Source organism: Pseudopodoces humilis, chromosome 6 (genome assembly GCF_049639895.1).
Source record: "Pseudopodoces humilis isolate 2021_Gansu_Grassland_sample_001 chromosome 6, ASM4963989v1, whole genome shotgun sequence".
Taxonomy (NCBI): Eukaryota; Metazoa; Chordata; class Aves; order Passeriformes; family Paridae; genus Pseudopodoces; species Pseudopodoces humilis.
In genome coordinates, this window is record NC_142205.1 from 57,149,912 (window position 1) to 57,172,391 (window position 22,480).

At 38.6% G+C, this 22,480-nt stretch overlaps 1 protein-coding gene across 5 annotated transcripts in view; it reads right to left on the reverse strand.

The window, feature by feature from the left end:
- The window catches only part of SLC10A7 (solute carrier family 10 member 7), a 139,519-nt gene that overhangs the window by 33,318 nt on the left and 83,721 nt on the right, over positions 1-22,480 (reverse strand). For 4 of the 5 annotated variants that reach the window (XM_005525597.3, XM_088056753.1, XM_088056754.1 and 1 more), the window contains exons 6-7: positions 14,888-14,923; positions 3,878-3,961 (exon numbers count right to left, since the gene is read on the reverse strand). In XM_005525597.3, coding sequence (XP_005525654.1) covers positions 3,878-3,961; positions 14,888-14,923 — 120 coding nt within the window. The remainder of the gene's footprint in view (positions 1-3,877; positions 3,962-14,887; positions 14,924-22,480) is intronic. The other variant, XM_014254822.2, reaches the window with a different exon arrangement.

Here is a 22,480-nt window from a genome sequence, read left to right on the forward strand (position 1 = left end):
ACAACAGTTGCCAGCTAAATCTTGCAACTGGTTAAGATGAAACTGCTTGGATATTTCTCAAAACCTTACACTTTGATGCCTAGAAGTATTACCAATATCTACGGACAGGGAAACAATGATTGTAGGAAAACCACAACAGCTCAAGAGCAGCAATCTTACCCAGGACTCTGCTACCCAGATAAAAAATAATCAGAACTTCAAGCTGCCAGAGCAGATTCAAAAATCTTTTCCATGAAATATCTATTACCATGTTTATTGTATAACAAGTATTCTCAAATTCCCCTTAGAGGTATACAAGAGTGATGCACAAATAACAAGCTCTCACCCACTACAGATCTTCAAGGCTTATAGTAAATTAGATCTTTATAAAATACTATAGATTATGTTCCTTTTCGAGACCTCTTGTCAGAAGGGCCTTATTCGTTACTCTACAAATACAAATGCAATATTATACTATCAATACTGATTTGAGTAACATCAGCCTGTCAATTAGCAGAACACATCTGCAGACACTGAGGACACAGGCTACACCATTTTTTAGGTTCAGACAACCTGCACATCTCTGACAAAGAACAGAGCGATTCTCCTTACTGGGGACCATCTATCAATCACTGCTATATGTGAGACTCAGTGCCTTTCTGATAACATAATATCTTCGTCCTTCTTTAACAGCTCTTCCTTTCCCTAAAGAATGGGCCACCACCTGAGCAGAGCCTGTACCTGCAGCCCTTTACACATTTCAATGTCAGCAGCTAGAAGAGCATGTTTGACTCCTGTAAACAGTAGTCCTAAAAAGCAAAAAAAATGTTCAAAAAGCAGTAGAAAATAAGCATCAAATTACACTGTTGTGACTTCTTTCTCCCACCCATCATCAAAAATTCTGACAAGCTAGCCAAGCAACCAAAACTTTTGATACATTTTGCCATAAAGTAAACAAAAAACCCCAAACAAATCTAAAAGCACCTTTTTATCTGCTTTACTTATATCCCAGGGGCTGCTCAAACAGCCAGCTCTGCAGCCTGCTCAGGAAACGAGCATTTAGGCAACACAGGTTTTTCCAGAGGCAAGATTATTTTAAGGAAAATAAAGCCCTTGGAGAACGCTTTCTTCAAGCAGCCTCCTCTGTTTTACACTGATGTGGTTCAAGCATAAAGCCCTCGTTGATCACAGATGAGTTAGGAAGGCTGAGGAGAGGCAATCCTCCAAACAAGCAGGTTTCAAGCCTGGTTTTTTTTTCACCCCAATAAAGCTCTTTGCTACCAGGTAACCTTACCAGGCCTTCTTCCACTGACTCTTCTGCTGAACAGAATGGCTGCAAGTGGTAAAGAATTGAAGTTGTGGGCGTGAAATGATAAATTCAAATTAATTGCTGAAGGCATCACTCAGGAATTGTGGGCCATTATCTCCTGACACATCAGGAATCACAGAGCGAGTGACCTGTGATTCACACACATGTCCCTGTGCCACATGTTGGGCAACAGTTCAGTGATGAGTCAGTGGTGGTCTGTGAACAAAGGGCAGAACTTCCCATTTAATTGGAGCAGATGAAGGGCAAGTAAACCCATCACTGCATCTCCCGGTATCAGTCCTTTTCTTGCTCATAGTCTTCCCTGACTCCTGCCCATTAGTTTTGGATATCCACCTTCAAAAAAGGCTTCTATTCCTATCTGGGCAGGCTGGTTTACCTTTGTACAGCTCTACCTAATCAGGACAATCAATGTAAACTACTGGCATTTCTGATCTGCAGCTTTCATTAGCATTTCTTCTCTTCCACATCCTCTGCACAGATATAGACAGTGCAGTAACTTCAGAAACAAAGTCTTTATGCTTAGAGAAATGTGAGCAACTTCTGTTGACCTTTCACTTCCAGCAACTGCTTCAAACACTTTTAAAGAAGAATCATCCTATTTCTTGTTGAAGCGTATTTATAAAAACCCAAACTATTAATTTGTCACTAGGTTACACAAGCTTTAAGATTCTCTATTTTTTCTTTCAGTCTTTATCAGAACTCCTAAATCCCATCTCAGTTAAGTCTCATCATGATTCTGATTTCAATCTTCTGATCACACAGAGCACTTGTTCCACATGCCTACTGCTCAATTCATCATACTCAGCCTTATCACTTCTTACAGGTGAAAGAACACCAATTAGCTCACATATCAATTTCTTAAAACATCTTTCCAAAGTAACATTCCATTATATATACAGATGAAAGTTCTCTTGAAATTTTGCCATCACTTTGTCCAGCAATCTACCATCATTTTTGGGCTTATTACATTGCAGCACAGCTAATGATGCTCCATGGCTATAGGACATTTTATTGCTAAATCTGCTGCCATGCATTTGTTTCCTAGAAATTTCTACCTAAGGCTTCTGACTAACAGCTTCCAGTGCTTGGACCTTTCAGAAGAGGATTCAAGTACTTTTGCTTGTCTGCTTTTGGTGGACACTTAATTTTGATGAGGTAAGAATGCAACGCAGAGATAGGCTAATTAGCAACCCTTTGTCCAAACTAATAAGGAAACTCTCTAGCATTTAATTCAAAGCTTGAGAGCAGTTCATCATAGAGGGACATAGAGCTGATGTGTCCACTTTCCAGATGATATGATTGCAGAGAGGTTATACAGCAAGCATGCTGTCATCATCCTTGTCCCTTTATTAGACTTCAATGCGTGTTTTCAATCAAAAGAAACTTCACTAGGAATTTGTAAATTTTCAGTAAATGCCAATTTTGAAATGTGCAATTATAGTTTGATACAAGACTGATTGTCCTATGTAGCACAGGCAATGATAGATATTCCTAACCTTGTCCAAGGTGCTCCTTTATAGCCTCTGCTTTCATTTTAATTGCATTTTAATCATGCTTTCCATTTCAAAGTCTGCTTTAGGCTGACAAAATTCAGAAGGTGCCAGCTGAAACCAGAGTTCAACTGGATGCTAGAATGAGCTGCAAATCCTACTGATATTCCCTCTGTGCATTCTGAATGCCTGAGAACAACAACCACTTACAAGTAAGTGAAAATTAGACTTACAGAGTCCAGGAACAGTGGCAACAGTTATGACAACTTTTGGTCTTACTATTGTGGTTTCCCACCACGACATGGGAGAAAAAGTAACTAATAGTTACATTTGTGAACAAACAGACACCATGAAGACAAGGATCACAGAAAACCTTACATATGCAATTAGCATTTTTTACATTCAGTGGAAGTTTTTTATCACATGCCATGAAAAATAAAGCTTTGTGTGAACATATGAACAATGAGTATAAAATTAAACATTGAATAACTGCTCATTTCACAGATTTCTTCCACCCAGTGTAACATGATAGAGAAGTCACGTAAAAATAGTTTACAGTTGTGCAACTAAACCCCTTATTGCAAAGTATAAGCAAAATGGCTTGAGCAGCTTTAATTTAATGATTTCTTAACTTGTGACCGCTTAGCCTTTATATGTTTATTAATGTTGAGATTTTTTTTATTCCTGTAATTATTAGTAGATACTACACAGGGAGGAAGGACTTCCTTCAACCCCAGGCAAAGGGCATGCCACAAAAGGACTCTGCAGTATTCTCAATGCTCATTTGTATGGGGCTGGAATTTCTCACAGCCTGGGCTGCCATTTTTCCCACTTTATGTTCACAAGCTCCCTCCTCACTCTGCAGAAGCGTATGTTTGTGGTAGTGAGGGACAGATGCTCAATCTCAACAAAGATCAATGTGGCTCCAGGGAGCACTGTAGCATCTTCTCCCTGATATTAGACTTCACTATCCTGAGGCTGTTCCTATGTGGCAGCTTATCAGCTTGCCAGTCTGTCTTTAAGATAGCTCTCTTTATCTTGTTTTTTTTAAATAAGAATGTATATTTAAAAGACATACCTGTCCAATAATAAGAGGGACTACAACAGTCATAAACAGCTGCGAGAATATGGATGTAAAAGGCACAGAGGAGGATGATCCAAGCTACAAAATAAAGATATACCATTAACATTGCATTTTTTCTTAGTATCTGCAAATTTCATACACAGATATCACACACTAATATGGATTTTATTTTACACATAAAAACTGGGAACTATGTGCACTGGAAGAAGCTGCACACATGTTTAATAGTTAAGTCACAATAAAGCATTTGGTGTTCCACAAAACAGAACTAAACAAATCTCTGATTATTTTATAACCTAGGGTAATATTTCCATCAATATTCATTTAACTGAAAACCTGCTACACATATATGCCAAGTAAATTATATAAGCATTTGTAGGATGATAGTCTAAAGAGACAGGGAGTGAATCCTCCTAACTAAACAGTTAGCTCGACTTACTTTGCCATTTATACAAACATCAAGCAACAGAAGTGGGTGTAGTTATTTCAATAAATAAATGAAAATAATGAAATAGTGAAGACAACATTCACGTGTTTTATTTCAGTACCGTTAAAAAGGGGATATACTGGAAGTACAGAGCTATTCTTTCATTAAGACAACTGAACTGACAGGTTTAGTCTTCAACTAGGTGATTTCTCTAACTATAATTGTAAATGCTAGGAGCATTTTTTTTAAAGATTCAGGTAGAAAACAGGAATACACACTATCAGCAGGATTTTTGGAACCTACTTCAGAATGTTTAGGAAAATATACAGTATTTTTTACATTCTGATTTGACTTGTTCTAGGCTAGGTAATTGGAAAGTTTCCTTTAATGTAATTTAACACCTCTTTAAGAGCAATGGAACACACTAAGAAGACTGAATAGCACTGTCAGAGCTCCCATAGACCACCACTTGCTTCACAATGAGGCAAAGGACACAACATTAAGGTTTTCACAGATCCACTCTATTTTATATTTTACACTTCACCTTAAAGATTCTCAAATTGAGAACAGAATGCAGAATCCTTTCAGCACCATCTAAATGAAGCTGATTTCCTAAAGCATTCTTACTTACATGATTCTCATAAATGATACTCAGATTGAATTATACATTTCACACTTTCCTTCCTTTCCAAGCTACCTGCATGACAGACAAAGTAATCGTGCAATCTAATAACTTTCTGCAAGTCTGCCTTGAATAATTAACATATGGCCATACAAATGGGTTTGGCATAAAACAAGATTCTTCATAAATTTGAAGAACAGAAAAATCAAAAATTTTATATAGTGGAGTATTTTACTTTATGCAGAAATGTACAACAGCACTGCTTTTTTGTACCTGTACATTTGTATATGCACCGCTTGGGAAATGGGCGAACATGTCTGTGGGGGATGTCTCTGGGCACACTGAGCTTTTTGTGCAGGCAAATGGCATCAGATTTCATATGTCCCATTCTGAGTACACTCTGGGTGGAGAGTCTCAGGAGGAATGTACAGGATCTGGCTGTTTCCTATGTGCTATCTTAACTGGCAACATCAGCTAAGATTCACACTGACCGTTCAATAAATTACAACATCTTGTCACCGTCACCTCCAACTTTAATACTGTGGGCACATGGGAGGGCACCTGAGGATGGTGCCACAGCTGAGAACTTTGGTCTGCAGGTAGGGACTAAGTGAGCCTAAATTTCCCACGGAGTCAAGAGGGAGAAGTAAAAGCTTGCATAAGAAGATTTAGATCACCCATGAGTACCCAAAGTCTGGCAGTGCAGGCACATTCCCAAGGGACAGATGGCACTCTGAGTGTCTCCCTACAGAGAGCACAGACCTCCATCATCCCACTCATGATCTCCTTGTTGTTTTAATTCTTGTAAGGAGCTTCTGAAATTTTAAAAGGGTTCTTAGTTTTTTAAATTGTATTTGGACTTATTGTTACGTGCCGAGAAGCTAGAAGCATTACTTACTGTGTATTCCAGGAAGCCTTTTCAAGTGAAAGTGAAGATTTTTAAACTTTAAAATCTGGCTGGGCCACAGAGGAGTCAATCTAAGCAAGCCAGGACGCTTGCACAGCTTCACAGAACTACGACACTTTGGCAGTGACTCCTGTGCTTTTCTATAAAAATGTTGATTGGACTTTGCTCACCACTTTTAAGTTTTATGCTCAGTGGATGCATAATCAGTTTCTAAGTCAGCAGCATAACACTGCTGAAAAAGGCATAGTCTTGCCAGCTTTTTAAAATATTACTTCAAATGCAGTGTCTTCAAACTGTTGGGAATTTTTAAGCACTTATACTTAGTGTATATATAAGGATATATTCTCCTTTGGAATTGGGGCTCTTGGTATTTTTTTTTGTTGTGCTTTTTGCATAATTCTAAACTGAATTAAAAGTACTGATATGATGTCTTCAAACAGACTTTAAAACTTTGTTTCTCTTCTGTATATTTTTACAATAATTTCAGTGGGCTGTTTTTTATCAAAATCTATCTGTTAGACTATTTCTATCAACTCTTGTATTACCTTAACCTTAAATCTGTTTCCTGAGAAAGACACAGAAGATATAAGCTAAAGAGAAGTCATGAACTTCTCAATCACACAGAAAATAAGGGCATTTTGATCCAGACTCTGAACATATGGCGGCTAACCATGAAGAATGAAAAATACTCAAGAACCCAAAGCAAATGGAAGCATACTTTGACCAGGGCCTTCTCAACATTTGTAGCATGAAAACTCATCAGGCTCAAGACTCTAAGTGTCCCCTGGATTCTCAGACATTGCCTGGGTTCCAGAATTCCTTTGAACTTATCTTTTGGATATGCTTTCCACACTTGTTTTGAGAAAGAGAAGTGTGAATTGAGGAACAGAGGAAACAAAAACCTTGATATAATGTTAATCAAACCTTCCTACAAACTTACAAAATGCAAATATTCCGTCTGAGAATAATTAGGATGTCGCTCAGGTTTCAGTTGGATCAAGTTATGTTCTGTGCTCCATTAGCTGTCATGAAAGGTTTTTTTTTAAAAGCTAACTATCTAGATGATGTGCATTGCACAGAAATTAGTATTATGTTAAAATAGCTGATTATCTTTGGCTGCTCTCCTTGTTATAATAATCTCTATGCCTAAAAATTAACCTTTCTTCAATGACAAACAGATATACTGTAAGACCTGGCATAAAAAACACCATAAAATCCAACTGCTGATTTATAGCTGAAAAAACCCCACCCCTACCTGACTGGAATGACATATGGGAGATAAAATGTGCCACTTATTTCATGCCACCATATTGCCTATGCTTATTTAGGAACATTTTTAAAAGTTTGATATTGTGAAGATATTGTTACAAACCATTCTGAATAACAACATTTCAGCTAGAGGTTTAGTAAAGTAATAAGCCAGCCCTGCTTTAATGGACTCACTATTCAAGAAGAGACCCTAAAAATTCTTGACTGGGGAAAGACACTTTTCACTTAAATAATCTGAGTGATTTCAGCAGGGTAACTCAGATAAGCAGAAAGATAAATCCAGGCAAATCTTCCCAAACAATTCTGTCACCATGCAGTACTTCAAACCTGACCTGCAGCATTCTTGCTAATTTAGTCCTAGGCCTTTCTTCTCAAGAGACTGCGTGTTTAAAAAAAAAAAACAACAAATAATTTAGTGGGTTTCTTTATGAGCTTGTGGTAGAAACACTGGCTTATCCTTAATTAAAAGACTATTTAACTGGATATGGTAAAAAAGCCAAGAGCAAAACCCAACCTTCCTGACATAAAAGTGAGATGATTCCATCTCCCAGCCTAGACTGTCTCCACAAGCCAGATGCTCCATTCTCATCTTTCTGGCTGACCAGACAGGTATCACAGTGGGTGTTCCCACGCCCACACTGGATGGACTCAGAAAAAACATTTCCTCCCAGTCCCACCAAATTACAGCCCAGTGACACATGTGCTGCACACATTGGAGCAGGCTGTTATTTGAGGACCACTTTTACTCTCCCAGTGCTCTCCTGCAATTAATGCTTCCTCAGGTTGTGTCTTTGTGCTCTTCACACACCATCAACCAGCTTCAGCCTCACCAGTTGTTGAGCACAGAGGAGGAAGTGAGGCAGGGGTGGAAAGAGGGCAGAACTGATTGGGAGGAGCACTACTGGCTACTCTTTTACACAAAACATTAAATTTTAAGCTTTTCTTTTCCACATTCTGGTGGAAAGGTCTGGCTACCCTGAAACCCTCCTTAAATTTTGCATTCAATGCTGTATTGCCACCACTTCTGGTTCCTCTCATCCAGCCGAGATCCAGCTGCCTCGGAAGCCTGTCTGGAGCACCCCATGCCCCAAACCCTTTATGTCCTGTTGTGGATGGCAAGCCCATTACAAAAAGGCCACGGAATGCAATGCACTTTTGAAAAAGATGTGGATGGGATCCAGGTTAGTGATGAAGGGCAGTGAGTAAGAGTCACCAGCTGAACAAAGCCCTCCCTTGTTTTGGAGTCTTTCCAGAGCCCTTATATCCTGACCCAGTCCTTGCAGCTTGTTACAGAAAGATAACAATGTCTCCCTCAGTAACTCAGAGGTGGAAATGCTGTGATGGGAACTGCCATGGGCAGTAATGATGCTGGGGCTCTGGGAAGCAGGGAGCAGTTGGAAGAGCGCTGATGGGCTCCTGTGAGCTCCATGGTGCCCAGCTCCAGATTTCAGGTAGGAGGTCGAAAGAGTTCATTCCTAACTAACATCTAAACAGAGCTGACAGGCCACTGGGGTGTCCTTCCCACCCCCCTGCTTTACAGGCACTCACACGCACCGCATTCGGACATCTCGGTAAGGCAGAGAAGCCGTGTAAGAGATGCCAGCTCCCAGCCTCTGACCAAGAGCCATTGACTGCTACCGAAAGAATCCACCTGGAATGGGTGAAAGGGAAGGGGAGGCACATCACTGAGAATGGAGTTTCTACAGAACATGTTTAAATCTAAAAACAAAGCTTTTAATTACATCTGTCAACAACTGCAAATTGTTTCTTCCCTCAGAAAAGGGCAAAGGTACAACAGAGATTGCATCCAATGATTTGGCAGTCATGTATTTCAACAAAGAGATCTTTCGCTATTATTCTTAAAAACGAAACTTAAGTCCCCAGTTCTGCTAAACAACTAGATATATTTTGCAAATTCTTCCATATTCCACATGCTTGTGTGGCTGTGGGAGTTGATTTGGCACAAATGAACAAGTATCTATTTGTCTACATATAACCTCCAGTTCTGTTGCCAAATAAAAAAAATAATAATAATAAAAAATAACCAAAGTTTCACATTCAGAAATATTGAAAAACAAAAGCTGACAAACTTGACTTTTTTTTAAAATTTCCTGGCTTGGGCAATGAGACTGTATATTTTGGGTTTCCCTTGTTAAAATGATCACAGATGCCTAATCTCCTTTGGGTTCCCCTATGCCACATTAAATACCAATCCAATTCAAACACACCTGTGGATTTTAAAGCCTTTTATAGAGCCATAAAAATAACCATAGGTATTCTTCATCTGAAATACACCAGACCTACTCTTCCATTTAACTCTCGTGCAATGACCTGGAGGGTTAATGTACAGAAACAAGATCAAGTTTACAACCTAGAAACACCTAAACGGGAATTAGAGTTATACCCTTGGAGACCTGGGACTTAAGGACTAGCATCCAAAAATTCTGCTGCAAACAAGGGGCTGACTAGCTGCAAAGACACAGATTAAGTCAACACAGGGTAGTTAAGAACCATGAATATTATTTATCCATGAAAAAGAGAACTGTGATGTACCAGAAGAAATAAATCAGTCGAGATAGGGGATACTGGAGACATTACATGAGGCCTGGATAAGCCCTTGGTGAAGCAAATTGCACAACTGTGCAGGATTTGTATTACCTGGGCTGAAGAAGGAATTAAAACTGGAGTGGGTGCACAAAACACCTCAGATTAAGGGATTTGTTTTATGAATTTAAAGATTAGAAATGCATGGCATGTTTAGCCTAGCTGACTGAAGGCTGGCAAAAAGAAAGTCAGAGCCAGGGTGATAAATTTCAGACAAGTGCTATTCAGATGTGTAATACTGGCAACAAAGACAAATGGATTACACATCTTTAAGCAGTACTTACTGGAAATTAGTTTTCTGTTCATCACAGACACAAGTTTCTAGTACTACAAGGGTGGAGGGAGAGCAAAATCCCTTATTTTTAGATTGGATCATGCTCAGTTCTGAAGTGAATTGCACAGCATGGAAAAGAGGTGGATTGGGTGAGTCAGGATGGGATTCTCCTGGTAGCCTGGCTCTATGATCCTATTAAAGAGGTGTGTTTAACTTCTGCCCATGGTGAAGCAGGTTGCACACTTGAAAGGCTCCCCTAGTTTCCTACAGATGAAAATCTTAAGAGCAGTAACATGCAGAAAAACACCTAGAAAAATCTACAGTACTTCATGTGTGAGTCAGGAACAAGAAGGGTCCCTATTATTCTGTTACTTGTTCCAATTTAAATAACAAAGCCAAAAAAGGTGAATGTGAAGAAAAGCAATAAAATTATTAAATAAATACTTCACAGCAGTCATTGAAAAGTTCTAGTTAATTGTAAAGAGTTTGGATCAGATCAGAGAATTTTGTTTTCCCAATGATTAAAGAGGAAAGGAAACAGTGAGATAAATAACCAGGAAGAAATAATGATGCTCTTTAAATCTTCCACATGAATGAGTTGATCTGTTAATAGCTAATGCACTGTGCTGCTCCCCCTCTCTACCCCCCCACTGTAATCAGCCTTTTGTCACATACCAGTGAAATCCATTAGCTGCAACTTCCTTATCAACTTCCAAGGCTTTCCAGCTACTAAGATATTTGCATATTTAACGATTCATTTGACTGGTATCAACTCTCATTTACCAAGTGCTTGAGAAGAAAAATAAGGCACAGTGTGTGGAAGTACTGCTTAAAGACAAAAAAGTCCTGACAGCTCCTTTTACTAAACAGATTTATCTGAATTAATGGGATTGGCGTAGACTTGGTAAAAAAATCTGAGATGTATCAACAATTTTTGGACCAGTATTTTAATTTAAAGATTTTGTGAATACAAGCGAAAACTCTTCAGCATTTAAATCAGCTTCTAATTTCACTCACTTTATTTATTTCACTTTTCTCTGTGGTACTTGAACTAAATTTCCTTCACTTGTCTACTACTCCTGAATTATTTCAGCAGTGCTACTTTCTAGTACTTATGACATCAGCACTACAACATCAACAAAAAAAAATAAAAATTCAGAAATCAAGAACAGGAGCAAGCTGCTCAAGCCTAGGGAAGATTCTGTTTTGACACAAATGTCATGATAGTTTTATTGGCAAAAGAGCTAATGGGGGAGTAATGCCTGACAGACACACAGAAGGTTTGTGAAGTGTATCTTTAAAAATACACATGAATTTTTTATTGGGTCTTTAACATTCCACATTAACTGCTCTGCATGCATGATTCTGGAGAATGTGAAGTACATAAAAACGTAAAATACTGGCTTATCTCTAATATTTTCGATGATTTTCAATAGAAGTATGTAGATTCACACACTTAAGACTTTTGCTACTTTGAAAACTAATCTTGGAGAAAACAAAACTTATTTTTCTGCTCTAAAAATTTTCATGATCGATCTGCTACTCTGGCTTCAGCTAAGTGTGCAAAGTGACAAGAAGGAGATGGACAGCTTCACCCTCTGAATACTTTGGTACACAGCCTCCTAATCATTGGTAATGAAGCATTGCAGAGTGCTGCAAAGAAACACCAAACAGCATAAACTCATGCTAACTTGAAACTGATTTAACTTGCTTTGTTTCTGCTCGCCACATATATGAACTCCAGTTATATACAGTTATATACAGTTTATGGGACACTGGTCATTTGTAATATATTTTCTGGGAATAGGGCATATTAACTGTTAATAACAAGGGTTAATATGAGGATGATGTTAGTGCTGATTAATATATCTGGGAAGAAAGATTCAATAGCTTTTTATTAGGTAAAATGTTAATCAGAGGTACCTGTGACAAAGTCAGATATTCTTTATAAAGTTTAACTAACCATCCTCATACAGTCCAGTAATTACAGGCACAGTATTTAAGGCTTCATTAAATTAATCCAAACCTCTTAGAATGTTAATTTTGAGTAAGCTTTATACCAGAAGTTTCATAGCAGAATACATTTCTAAGAAATGTATCTGACTTCCTCTTCAATACCATTCATTTAAGATGATAAATTATTTGCATTAAATGCATTATTTATTATAGATTCAACATGCCTTTATCAATGTTGTTTAGACAATTTATATTTACATTACTGGGCAATTATGAACAGAAAGGCAGCTCAGAACATTATATTCTCTGGTGCACATAGGGCAAAATATAAACAATAACTGCTACCTCAGGTGAAGCTATATAACAAAAACAAGCTACTAGACAACAATGTATTTTACTTCTGGCAACACTAAAGGTATTTTATGCACTGTACACAGGGAGAATAACAAATATGAACACTAATGCAACAGAGCATCCAGACTATCATAGCACAGCTCTGTGGAAGAGTTAAAGCTCTGGAGTACCAGACTCAGGAGCTAAAATTCACTGATGAGGTTGACTTGAAAGGTCCATGAATAGCATTCAGCAGCTCAGTTATTGTAGAGGTAAATGGAAGTTTTATTTTGAAACTTGAACATTCCATCCTGTATTAATTAAGCATTAAGGCTAAGTTGCATGACTAAACTGATGAATGGTTCAGAGAAGATAACCAGGAATTTTCCAGTCAGTGTTCCTCATTCCACAGTAACTCTACAGTACCACAGGAAATTATGAAGCTGCAGGCTGTAAGCAAGCATACAGAAACATGTCAACTGTGTGCTTGAGTCCACTGTGTGTTCACCAGGCCAGACGCATCAAGGAAACTCAGAGGAAAACTAGAGAGGCTCACAAGAAAAAAGGTTTCATCAGTCTGTACCACAGGACATGGGAACTCAGGTTGTGCATGTTCAGCTGTCCTAACTCCCTATCACTGGATAAACTTCAGACAAGGCAGACCTCATCTTAGCAAAGTGTGTTGCTGGGCTGACCAGAATACTGCTCCTCATGTGTGAAACCCTCAACAATGATCTCAAGAAGTTTTAAATATTTACGTACCACAAGAGAAGTCCTCAGGTTTTGGGCTTTGTGACAAAAACACACAGTTTTTGTAACTCCCCTCATCCCCAGAGTAGCTTGTTTATCACTCTGATGACAAAGCAATTCATATGTGTATCGTCCTCAAGAAGAGTAAGTCCAAGTCATGTTACAAACCACCCAACAATTAATGTGAATTTTACACTTCTCATACAAATCTTTCCAGGGCTGGTAGGAAGAACAGAGACATGATTTGCCTTCCTGTTCTTGCATACATGAAGTTTTACCTCCTCTTCGGAGAAACAACAGTGAAAACTGCAATTAATGGGGCAGAATATCTTGTCATCTGCCTATGAAGACACCAAAGAACTTTATCTTGCTTGAAAAGATATACAGATCTTTCCCTAGCATTTCAGTTTCTGCAGAAAATACCCTTTTACTATTCAGTGCACCAAACTCAGTGAAGTAAAGCAGGGTGAAAGCTACCAGTACGCAAAAGTAAAAAGAGCTGAAGTTTCATTTAGGAGCAAAGGGCACTGTCTCTGAATGAATGCCTATGGAAGAAACACTTTCTGTATACAAGGAGGAAGAGGATTGGAAAACAGTGAGGAAGACCATCCTGAATCAACATATGCAGTGCAAGAATAACAAAACACCCATCTTTTTTTTTTAAGAAAAGTTATCTTTTTCTACCTACAGGAAGTCTATGGTCCCAGGTGTACTGAGAAAGCTTTGCTTGTGTGTATCAATATATACAATATGGTGAAAGCAGTTTGTGTGTAAACACAGCTACATCAGTGAATTACAACTTGTTCTAGGAAAATAAAGATCTTCCCACACAGTTATTCTGAGGCAGTAATTGATGTTACAGACACTCTCACAGTACTATTTATCCCAGTTTATACTGATATATTTGTATGCAGTCCATATGTTGCTTAAGCATCCCTGCTATAAATAGTGCATCCCTTGCATGCCACTTACAAATTGTTGCAGACCAAGTTCCCACTTCCCCCCCTTTCCAGTGTGCTGACTTACATACAAAGCCATTGGTAAGACAAACATGAAAGAAAATGTATGTCTTCCTTCAAATCCTTCAAGTACTTCAGCCTATATTCCCTGCTCCTTCACAAAGCCACAGCCTCAGCAACTTGCACCACTTCACACCATTTATGCCAGCACCAGGACTTCCTGTCTGAGAAGAGATTTACTAAACACCACCACCCACCTGCAAAAGCCTCTCCATTGTATGCTAACATTCATGCCTTTAAAAAACATGAAGATAAAGTTTGGTCTCCTTCCTTTCTTTCTACCATGAGCTCCAAGGATCCAAGGCCCTCACTGAAGGTACCAATTGAACTAACAGGAACGAAGCAGCATTACGTTTAGGGATGCACAGGGCCCCCAGTAATCTTGCTAACCTCTACCACAAAAATACCCACGGGTTTAGTTGCCTGAAAGCAAGGCTCTGTTTATCTGAATAGTGCCTTTTCAGTTGTTCTCATCCACTTCAGATCAGTACAATCCTGTCCAGCTCCTGCAAGTGAAAGCTCTCCAAGAGCTCTCCCAACCAAGTTATCTCCCTATCTGGCAAGTGCTTGTATTTTACCCAGCCTGACTAACAGCATATGATTTTACTCTTCTGTCAGAGCAACATCTTTTGGTTATCTTAGAATGAAGTGTAGGTAGTGTTTGCATTCACTATGATACATTTTGATGGCCTTCCTGGGAGGCAGCTGATTTCAAATATTGACCAGAAAAATCTTCTTCATTATTCATGCACTGTGAAAACTACCCAAACTTGCATTTCAAATATAATGTCTAATAGGTGCAAGATTACCCAGTAAAAGATACATTAATATCATGATACTTACAAAAAGCAAAAGCAGAAGTGGAGTTATAACAATGCCCTGAAAGAAACAAACAAAAACAATCAGTCAGGGAGACAGAATAATCTTTACTTTCTTACCTTAGTACATGGAAACATACAAACATAATTTAACATCATAGAAATTAAGTAAAAATATCAACTTTGCTCTTCACTGAGCATGTTCTTTAACATTTATACAGCAATGATTTTATAAAATACAATCAGTACCAAGTACCTTTTTTTTACCTTTTTGCACCTAAGCCCCTCTGTTCTATAAGATCTGATATACAGAAATAAGGATCATTTATTTAAAAAAAACCCACATATTAACGCTCTCCCCTCAGTGTGCTGTATCTTAACTTCACTAAGCAGCTCCTCCTTAGGGGGAGACTTGATCAAGTCCCATGCCACCCAGTCCCAGGTCCTCTTCTGAGCAAAAGCTGCATCAACTGTGATGAATTAGGTGTCGTGACTGTGTAATGTAAGCAGATGTTCCCCAAGGAAATGAGCTGAGATCTCAAAACTCATTTCACTTGATTAGACTTCATGTCTCACTGGTAGAAGGCAAGTCTTTCATCTAATTTAATCACATAGGACCACCTCGGCTTTCCACATCCCCCAGGCAGATGCAAGCAAAAAGATTTGTTGTCTTCACTGACAAGGAGCAGGTTTAAAGCTGATGATTGGACAAAATAGAGGATTTTAAGTTTCATGAAAGCAAATCTTAGAATGAGTTGTTTGGGTTGGGAGTTAACATGACATGCATCACTTTCATAGCTGCAAATAGCAATTCCCCATCATCCTTCCATCTGAATTCAATATTTTATTATTGCTCAATAAAATGAGTCCATCATTTAATGCATGCTAATTCATAGAGCTGTCTCAGAACTTCTCTAGGCCAGGACTATTCTTCATTCAGATAGGTCACAAGAATAGCTAGCTTTTCAGCTATTCACAAACTTTATTTTTAAAGGACAAAGGTCTAAAACATGCTCACGTTTATCTAAAAAGGTGCTTATTTTATATTTTACTTAGCTACAAGTGAAAAACAATTCAACAGAAAACCCAGTTGTCCCCTGCTTTTCACTTAACCCTCAGTAACATGGCTTTACTTCAATCTCTTGGAAGAAAATATAAAGAAAAACCTTAAACAACTAGTTTTGTATTTGCTTTCTGGGTCTACAAAAATCCACACATCTAGATGGACTATCAGCCACAGAGAGTTCCTATTGTGTTCCTAAAACAAAATGCAACAAATAAATGCCACAAATTATAGCAGACAGGAAGGATCAAGGAGGCAGCAGTTAGGCTGTGCAACTTGAAGGCTCTGCTGAATTTAAAAACATATTTCAAAATAAATAATACATGCCATATCTGACTGCCCCACAGCCCAGCTATCCATAATAATTTATCTTTTTGCAAATGTCACAATTGAGATATATCATAAAAGACTGAAAAGAGAAGTAGAAGCAGTAAAAATTGCTTCAGGGAGTCACTCACTATTTCCAGGAGGTCTAGACCAAAATGCAGATAACAGATATGAAGAAATATAGGTGTTCAAGTACAGCAGCTGGAGAGGAAGAAACTAAAGTTGAGGAAGGGAGGAGGCATCAAGGGCTGAACTGACACTTGCATACAGCAGTATCTATGAGGAAGAACTGACTGCAAGATCTGTGCAAGATCTGTCCCTGCTGTGTAATGTAGGGACAACACAGTCACTTCATCGGAGCGACCAAACTCCAGCTTTTAGGGACGACCACTAAGGGGACGAGAGCCAGACTTGGCCCTTCTTCCCCTTTCCCCACTGACAGCTCCACTGCACACCTCAAATACTACCAGACATTGCCTAGTGCCCGAGTGTTCCCTTAGCCTCCTCTAATTTTGGGATGGCAGAACAGCACCGCAGCAGGGTTCCACCCTCAGGCTGTTTCACATGGGGAGGAGCATGGATGGAGCAGGAGGTGATGCTCCAAAACCATCCCGTACTCCAACAGAGCACTGAGTGTAGGGAGAAGAGAGCACACTGCCAGCTTGAGAGCACAGCCAGCTCTCCTCTGAACCTGAACTCATTGATTCAGCACCATTAGCTATGTCTTATCTGTTTCATGCCTCAGAGTGGCTTTATGTTACCAAAAAAAAAAAAACCCCAACGATAAAAAACCAAACCAAAGCAACTTTTCCCTTTATCTTGTTGATAAAACAAGAGGCTGTCCTTCCTCCCTGGGATGGAAGCTGTGACTTGCTACTTAATTACTTTAGAAGTTGGCTGATATTAGCACAGTGGGCAACAGCCACTGCTAATTCAAAGCACGTGCCACGAAAGGAAACTGCACCTTTGTGAGAGTAACACTTCCTGTAATTCTGTACGTGGAGAGCAAGAGAATCCTCCTATACAACATAAAGATATTCCTGACTGAGCATGCTGCAAATCTAGCATTCAAAAGGTCAATTTTAGCAACTTATTACTAGATTTTGCTATTAAACCCGGTGATCTTAATAATCAGAAGTGGGTTTCTTGTTGCCTCACCGCAGAAAGGATTTACAAGGTTGAACTTTTCCATTTGCAACACACACACAATTCCCTGGGAAGCTAAACAATTACATGACAGAAGAGACAAGTTCATATTAAAATATAGATGCTGTTGCTGAATCAGAGTAATTTGATGTTAATGTTTTATTTTGATAAGGAGTGCCAGTTTGAAAAACCACAGGGATTACATTAAAACCAAAGGGTTTTTCTTCTTCTGTCAGAAGTGGAGTAGTGGATGTGCTGGTTTGCAGGCGCAAGCAAAGCACAATTAACTCAGGGAGGGAACCTCTGTTACCCAACCAACTGATGGAACTGCTAAAGAACAAACTTTGGGGATGTAAAGCCCATTTCTATGTTAACCTGAAAACACTGACATGCTTTTCCATGCTAAAGCCCTTCTCTTCAGGCTCCTGCCCTAGATATAAAGAAGGGCTTACCCAGCCATGGTGTATCTGTCCAACAAAAGGCATTACCTTCCCCTGCACACAGCACCTTGCTTCGACACATTACCCCTGCATTAGGAACAGTGTGCTTGTGAGCATTATGTGATGCATCTCAATTCATACCCACCAAAGAATAATAAATAGAGCACTTGGAGTCTAAAGTCTACTGGCAGAAAATACAGGAGGCAATTTACATTTTGAAGGTAAAGCCCAAAGTCTGATTCACTATGAATAAAAAAAATGTGGAAGAAAACAGCTACTCCAGAGCCCAGCTCACGCTCCAGCAGAGGCTTCACGAAGATGAGGATAGTCTGACACTGGCACTGTAGCTGCTTTCTAAGATTGCAACTGTCTGAGAAGCACAAAAGAAGGTAAAAATTAAAATAGAGATGGCCATTTCTAAGTCCACTGGACACTGAGACCATCAGAGAGGAAAATGGAACTAAATTTGACAATGCTTTTCCCTGACTTGCTTTCCAAGCAAGTGCTGTCAAATACATAGTGTATGGAGATAAACAGATTGTAGATTAGCACTTCCAGCAAAAGCTGAGCATCTGCCCTTGAGAATGCAAGGTCATTACACAGTTTTAGCATCTTCAAAGTTCGGGGGAAGTGTTAGGCTTCCTGACTGCTGCCCACAATGGAGTCAAAGTTGTAAAGTGACTGCCGTTTGCTATCTGCAGAAAAACTTTCAAGAAATCCATTTACACCTCTGATGTGATACACTGACTGAATGTATTCCAATGATTTTAGTGGAAAGGGCAGAAAAAACCTCTCAGCCTGACATGAGACACTGATACAACATAGGAGCCCGAACAGTCAGGTACTTGGAAACATCCCCTTGCAGTAAAGATCATGAAACCAATTTTATTTGAGAGTTTAAATACAGGTTTGTGTGTGCAAGCATGTACATAGATGTACATATTAACAAGGATGTACTTGGAGAGCCATTTAATTGTTATTTGCTTTGATTAGATAAAGTTGCTAAGAGGTTTTCTATGGGTTTCATCCAGTCCAGCATTGCTGTAGAGCAGGTATTAAGAGGTGTTTATCCTCCAAAAGAATATACAACATCAGTAGATGGAATTGGCTGCCAAATCAGACAGGGAAGGGAAGTCACCTAATGAATTTGAAACTATGGTGACAAAGAATTAAGTATGAAATTATGCAAATAGGAAGAGAGAGGTGGGCACAGATCCAGAGGGACACATGGTAGAAGACAAGTAGGGATTATTGTAATGAGGCATGAAATACATGTGAACTTTCCTTCGTTTCCTTTACCCACAAATTTCACGTGCAATTTTTCATCATTCTTACAGGTCATCGGTACGACATGCATGTGGCAACTGCTAAGTGAGAAAAACCTTAACCAAAGTTCTGTCTGATTTGTCTAAAGAACCAGGGCTAGAAAGGGAAAAAAAAATGTTATTGTAATCAAGGGTCTGAACAAATGTGTGTTTTCTGAAATCAATTACCTACATGTGCTTAATGCTACAGAGGTTCCTGAATGCTTCATCAGAGCAGGACACAAAAGAAGCAGAAGCGTAAGCAGTATTATGTAAAAACTTACTGGGCAACATTTCCATGCTACTGATAGGGTAAGGTGTGAGAAAAAAGCTTATGGACATTCCTTAATTTCATCAGAAGACAAGCATAAATGAGAAATGAAACTCAGTCTTACTTCTGTGTACGGCAGTATTTCTCAAATGACTTTATTTCAAGAGTTGCTGGCACTTTTTTTAAAAAAAAGATCAACTAAAAAAATATTAGCTCAGTTGGTTAGCATTAATAACATCATAAAACCCAGCTTCACCACCCAACAAACAAATAAACAAACAAATGTCCTAAACACAAACTGTATTTTTATGGTTACAGTGAGAGAGAAACTTTATGTCAAAATATGTATTATTTCTTATGTCTTTTTTTTTCCCTTGGTTTTGTGCTCAGAAATGTGTCTTCAATTTTTTTTTTGTTTATTTTTAACAAGTTTGCAGACAGCTTTATAATGTTTTACATTTCAAAAAAAAAGAACCCTGCCTCTTGAAAAGTGCTTCTAGGTCCAAATTAGGCATGTTTGTAACAGGACAGCTAGTACCAAAGTTCTGACAGAATACAGAGGTTCCCCAGAAGAAAAAAAAAGATCACAAAAGAAAGTAAGTGGGCACCCCTAAAGATGGAAAAGCTCATTGTTCAGCTGTTCATGTTTTCACTAACATGACAGAGATTGTAAAGACCACGGCAGCACTTAGAGCCAACTATCAGTCTGTTCAAATCAAGGAGCACAAGACTCCCACTACCCTCATCCCTCAGACTGTTCACAGCTCCACCTCACAGCATCACCCCTGAGTAATCACACTGATTATTACCTGTGATACCACATTATTAATCATCTTGAATAAACTGATTTAAAGTATACTCCCATGTCTGACTGCTCTGCAGTAATCTTAACTTTAGATATCATAGATAGAATGATTCCTTTTGCTAAAACACAGCTTTCACATGCCAAAATCCTCAAAAATAGCTGCCTTCTCCCTTCTTCCACCCATTCCCACATAGCTTTAGAACCATGCAAAACCTCTTGACAGACACCACAGATCAAGACAAAACCCCCTATGCTAAATACACATACTTTTTTCCAAACCAGAAGGGCAAAACCCACTAAAAGTCAGATTGAGATCAGGCAAGTTCTTGTGAAACCACAAGCAGGCACTGAAGGGGCATAACAAAAAAGGGCCTGATAACAGCTGCAACAGGTGCAGATGCAGCTGTGAATTTTACATATTTTGAAGTTTTAAAGTTTTTAAGTACTAAATCGCTTGAGCATGAAGATTTCAAGTTTGTAACTGAAATTATTCCAAAAACATTTCAGTGCCTTAGTAGCTGGATCCAGTGGCTGCAGGGGCCTTTTAATGGGTTCTTTAAACAGCTTTTAATATTTTTGCAAGCATGGCTATACAAGCTATGCTGTTCATTTGACTTGCTTAAAAATGGCAGCAGAGATGATGAATTTCTGTTGACTGAGATGTTGAAATTGATTTCCACAATAAAACATGTTTCCCCACTGTTTCTAACATTGTCCCCATGTAAATGACATAAATGTTTGGTTTTATCTATTGCAATCTCAGAGATTAAATTACAGCTTTCTCATAATCTTGTAATTTCAGTCATTTCCCCAAGATACAACTTGTGTCCCTGTGTTGCTCCCCCATGGACATCACAGAAGCTCCTGGTGTCAGATAATTACTTGCCTTTTGTTTTCCAATTCAATTATTTTCAAAATAATTTCAAGTGTAAAACTCCTACTATATTATCCCTCTTCTGTCAGCTACTCTAATGACACTGTTGGTTCTGAGAAGGCTTATAAAACTCCAATTATTCAAAATAAAATATGTAATTTAGCTCTTTATGTCTTGTCTACATGAAATGACTGTTCTGAAAGCTGGGGAGAACAAAGGCTTATGAACTGATGCTTTTTAGGATGCTTAATACACCCATTCTCCCCATAATAAATAATAGGAAAATCTGAAAAGATATTGAAAAGAGTATGAAGTTCACACATTTTTGGTAAAATGATAAATATTGTACCAAGATAACAAACTACAATACAAAATTGAAAATACAATTCTATGTAACCATAATTTAACTATCATTATAAATAAACACCACAAAAAATAGCTGTAACTAATCCAATTAGGCCAATATTAGATTTTAATAACAAAACTGTGAAATTAGAAACACTACATCAAGATGGCTTTTGATTTATCAGGGGGGGAAAAATAAACCAGATTTCATATCAACTATGAAATTATGTAGAGGGCTTTGTGAGTTGTTTCATCGTACCACCTTTGTTCTGTTGTCTAAATGTAGTGTCCCCAGTTGTGGGAATGAACATTAATTTGGAAAAAAAAAAAAAAGAATTATGAGATGATATTAAAAAGGTTGCAAGCATCAGATAACAGTAGAAATCCAAAGCATTTCCAGTATTTATTAATAATTACTACTGGCAGATGTTCCTCTTGCCTACATTTTATACAAATGTGAAAAAATGAAATCAAAAGGAATGTGAGCAGCCAGAGTTCAGTTCTTTCAATAAAACACATCAGAGAAACAAGAAATACCATGATCTGAACTACCAGCAGTAACACTACCACACTTGTCACAGATGAAGTGCAAAGAATAAAACCAAAAGGAAAGAACATTTTTTTCAGTTATGGGGTGAGTTTCTGGTATCACATTGAGCATTAAGCCAAGAATAAGAAAAGAATTATTTTAGAAAGGTAAAACTAGAGATAAGCCCAGCTTTCCCAGCAGAGGGCATCTTAAACACATTAGAAATTGTTTCTTACACAGCAACAGAATAGCTCAGAACACCGCACTAAGGACCTTGACGTTCTAAAGCAACTATGAAAACTTCTTGGTGCTTCCCAGGTGATACAGGAGCAATATCTGGAATGATGCACAAAATACAACACAAGTCTCAATCAGAGTTGGAAGTGACCACTTCCACCAAACGACCTGAAACCATCGATTAGGTGGGAGCAGGCTGTGGAACAGCTTCTACAACAGGTGGGATCCCAGGTGCTGCTTCTGGCCACTCTTTGCAAGTGCTGCAACCTCTCCACAG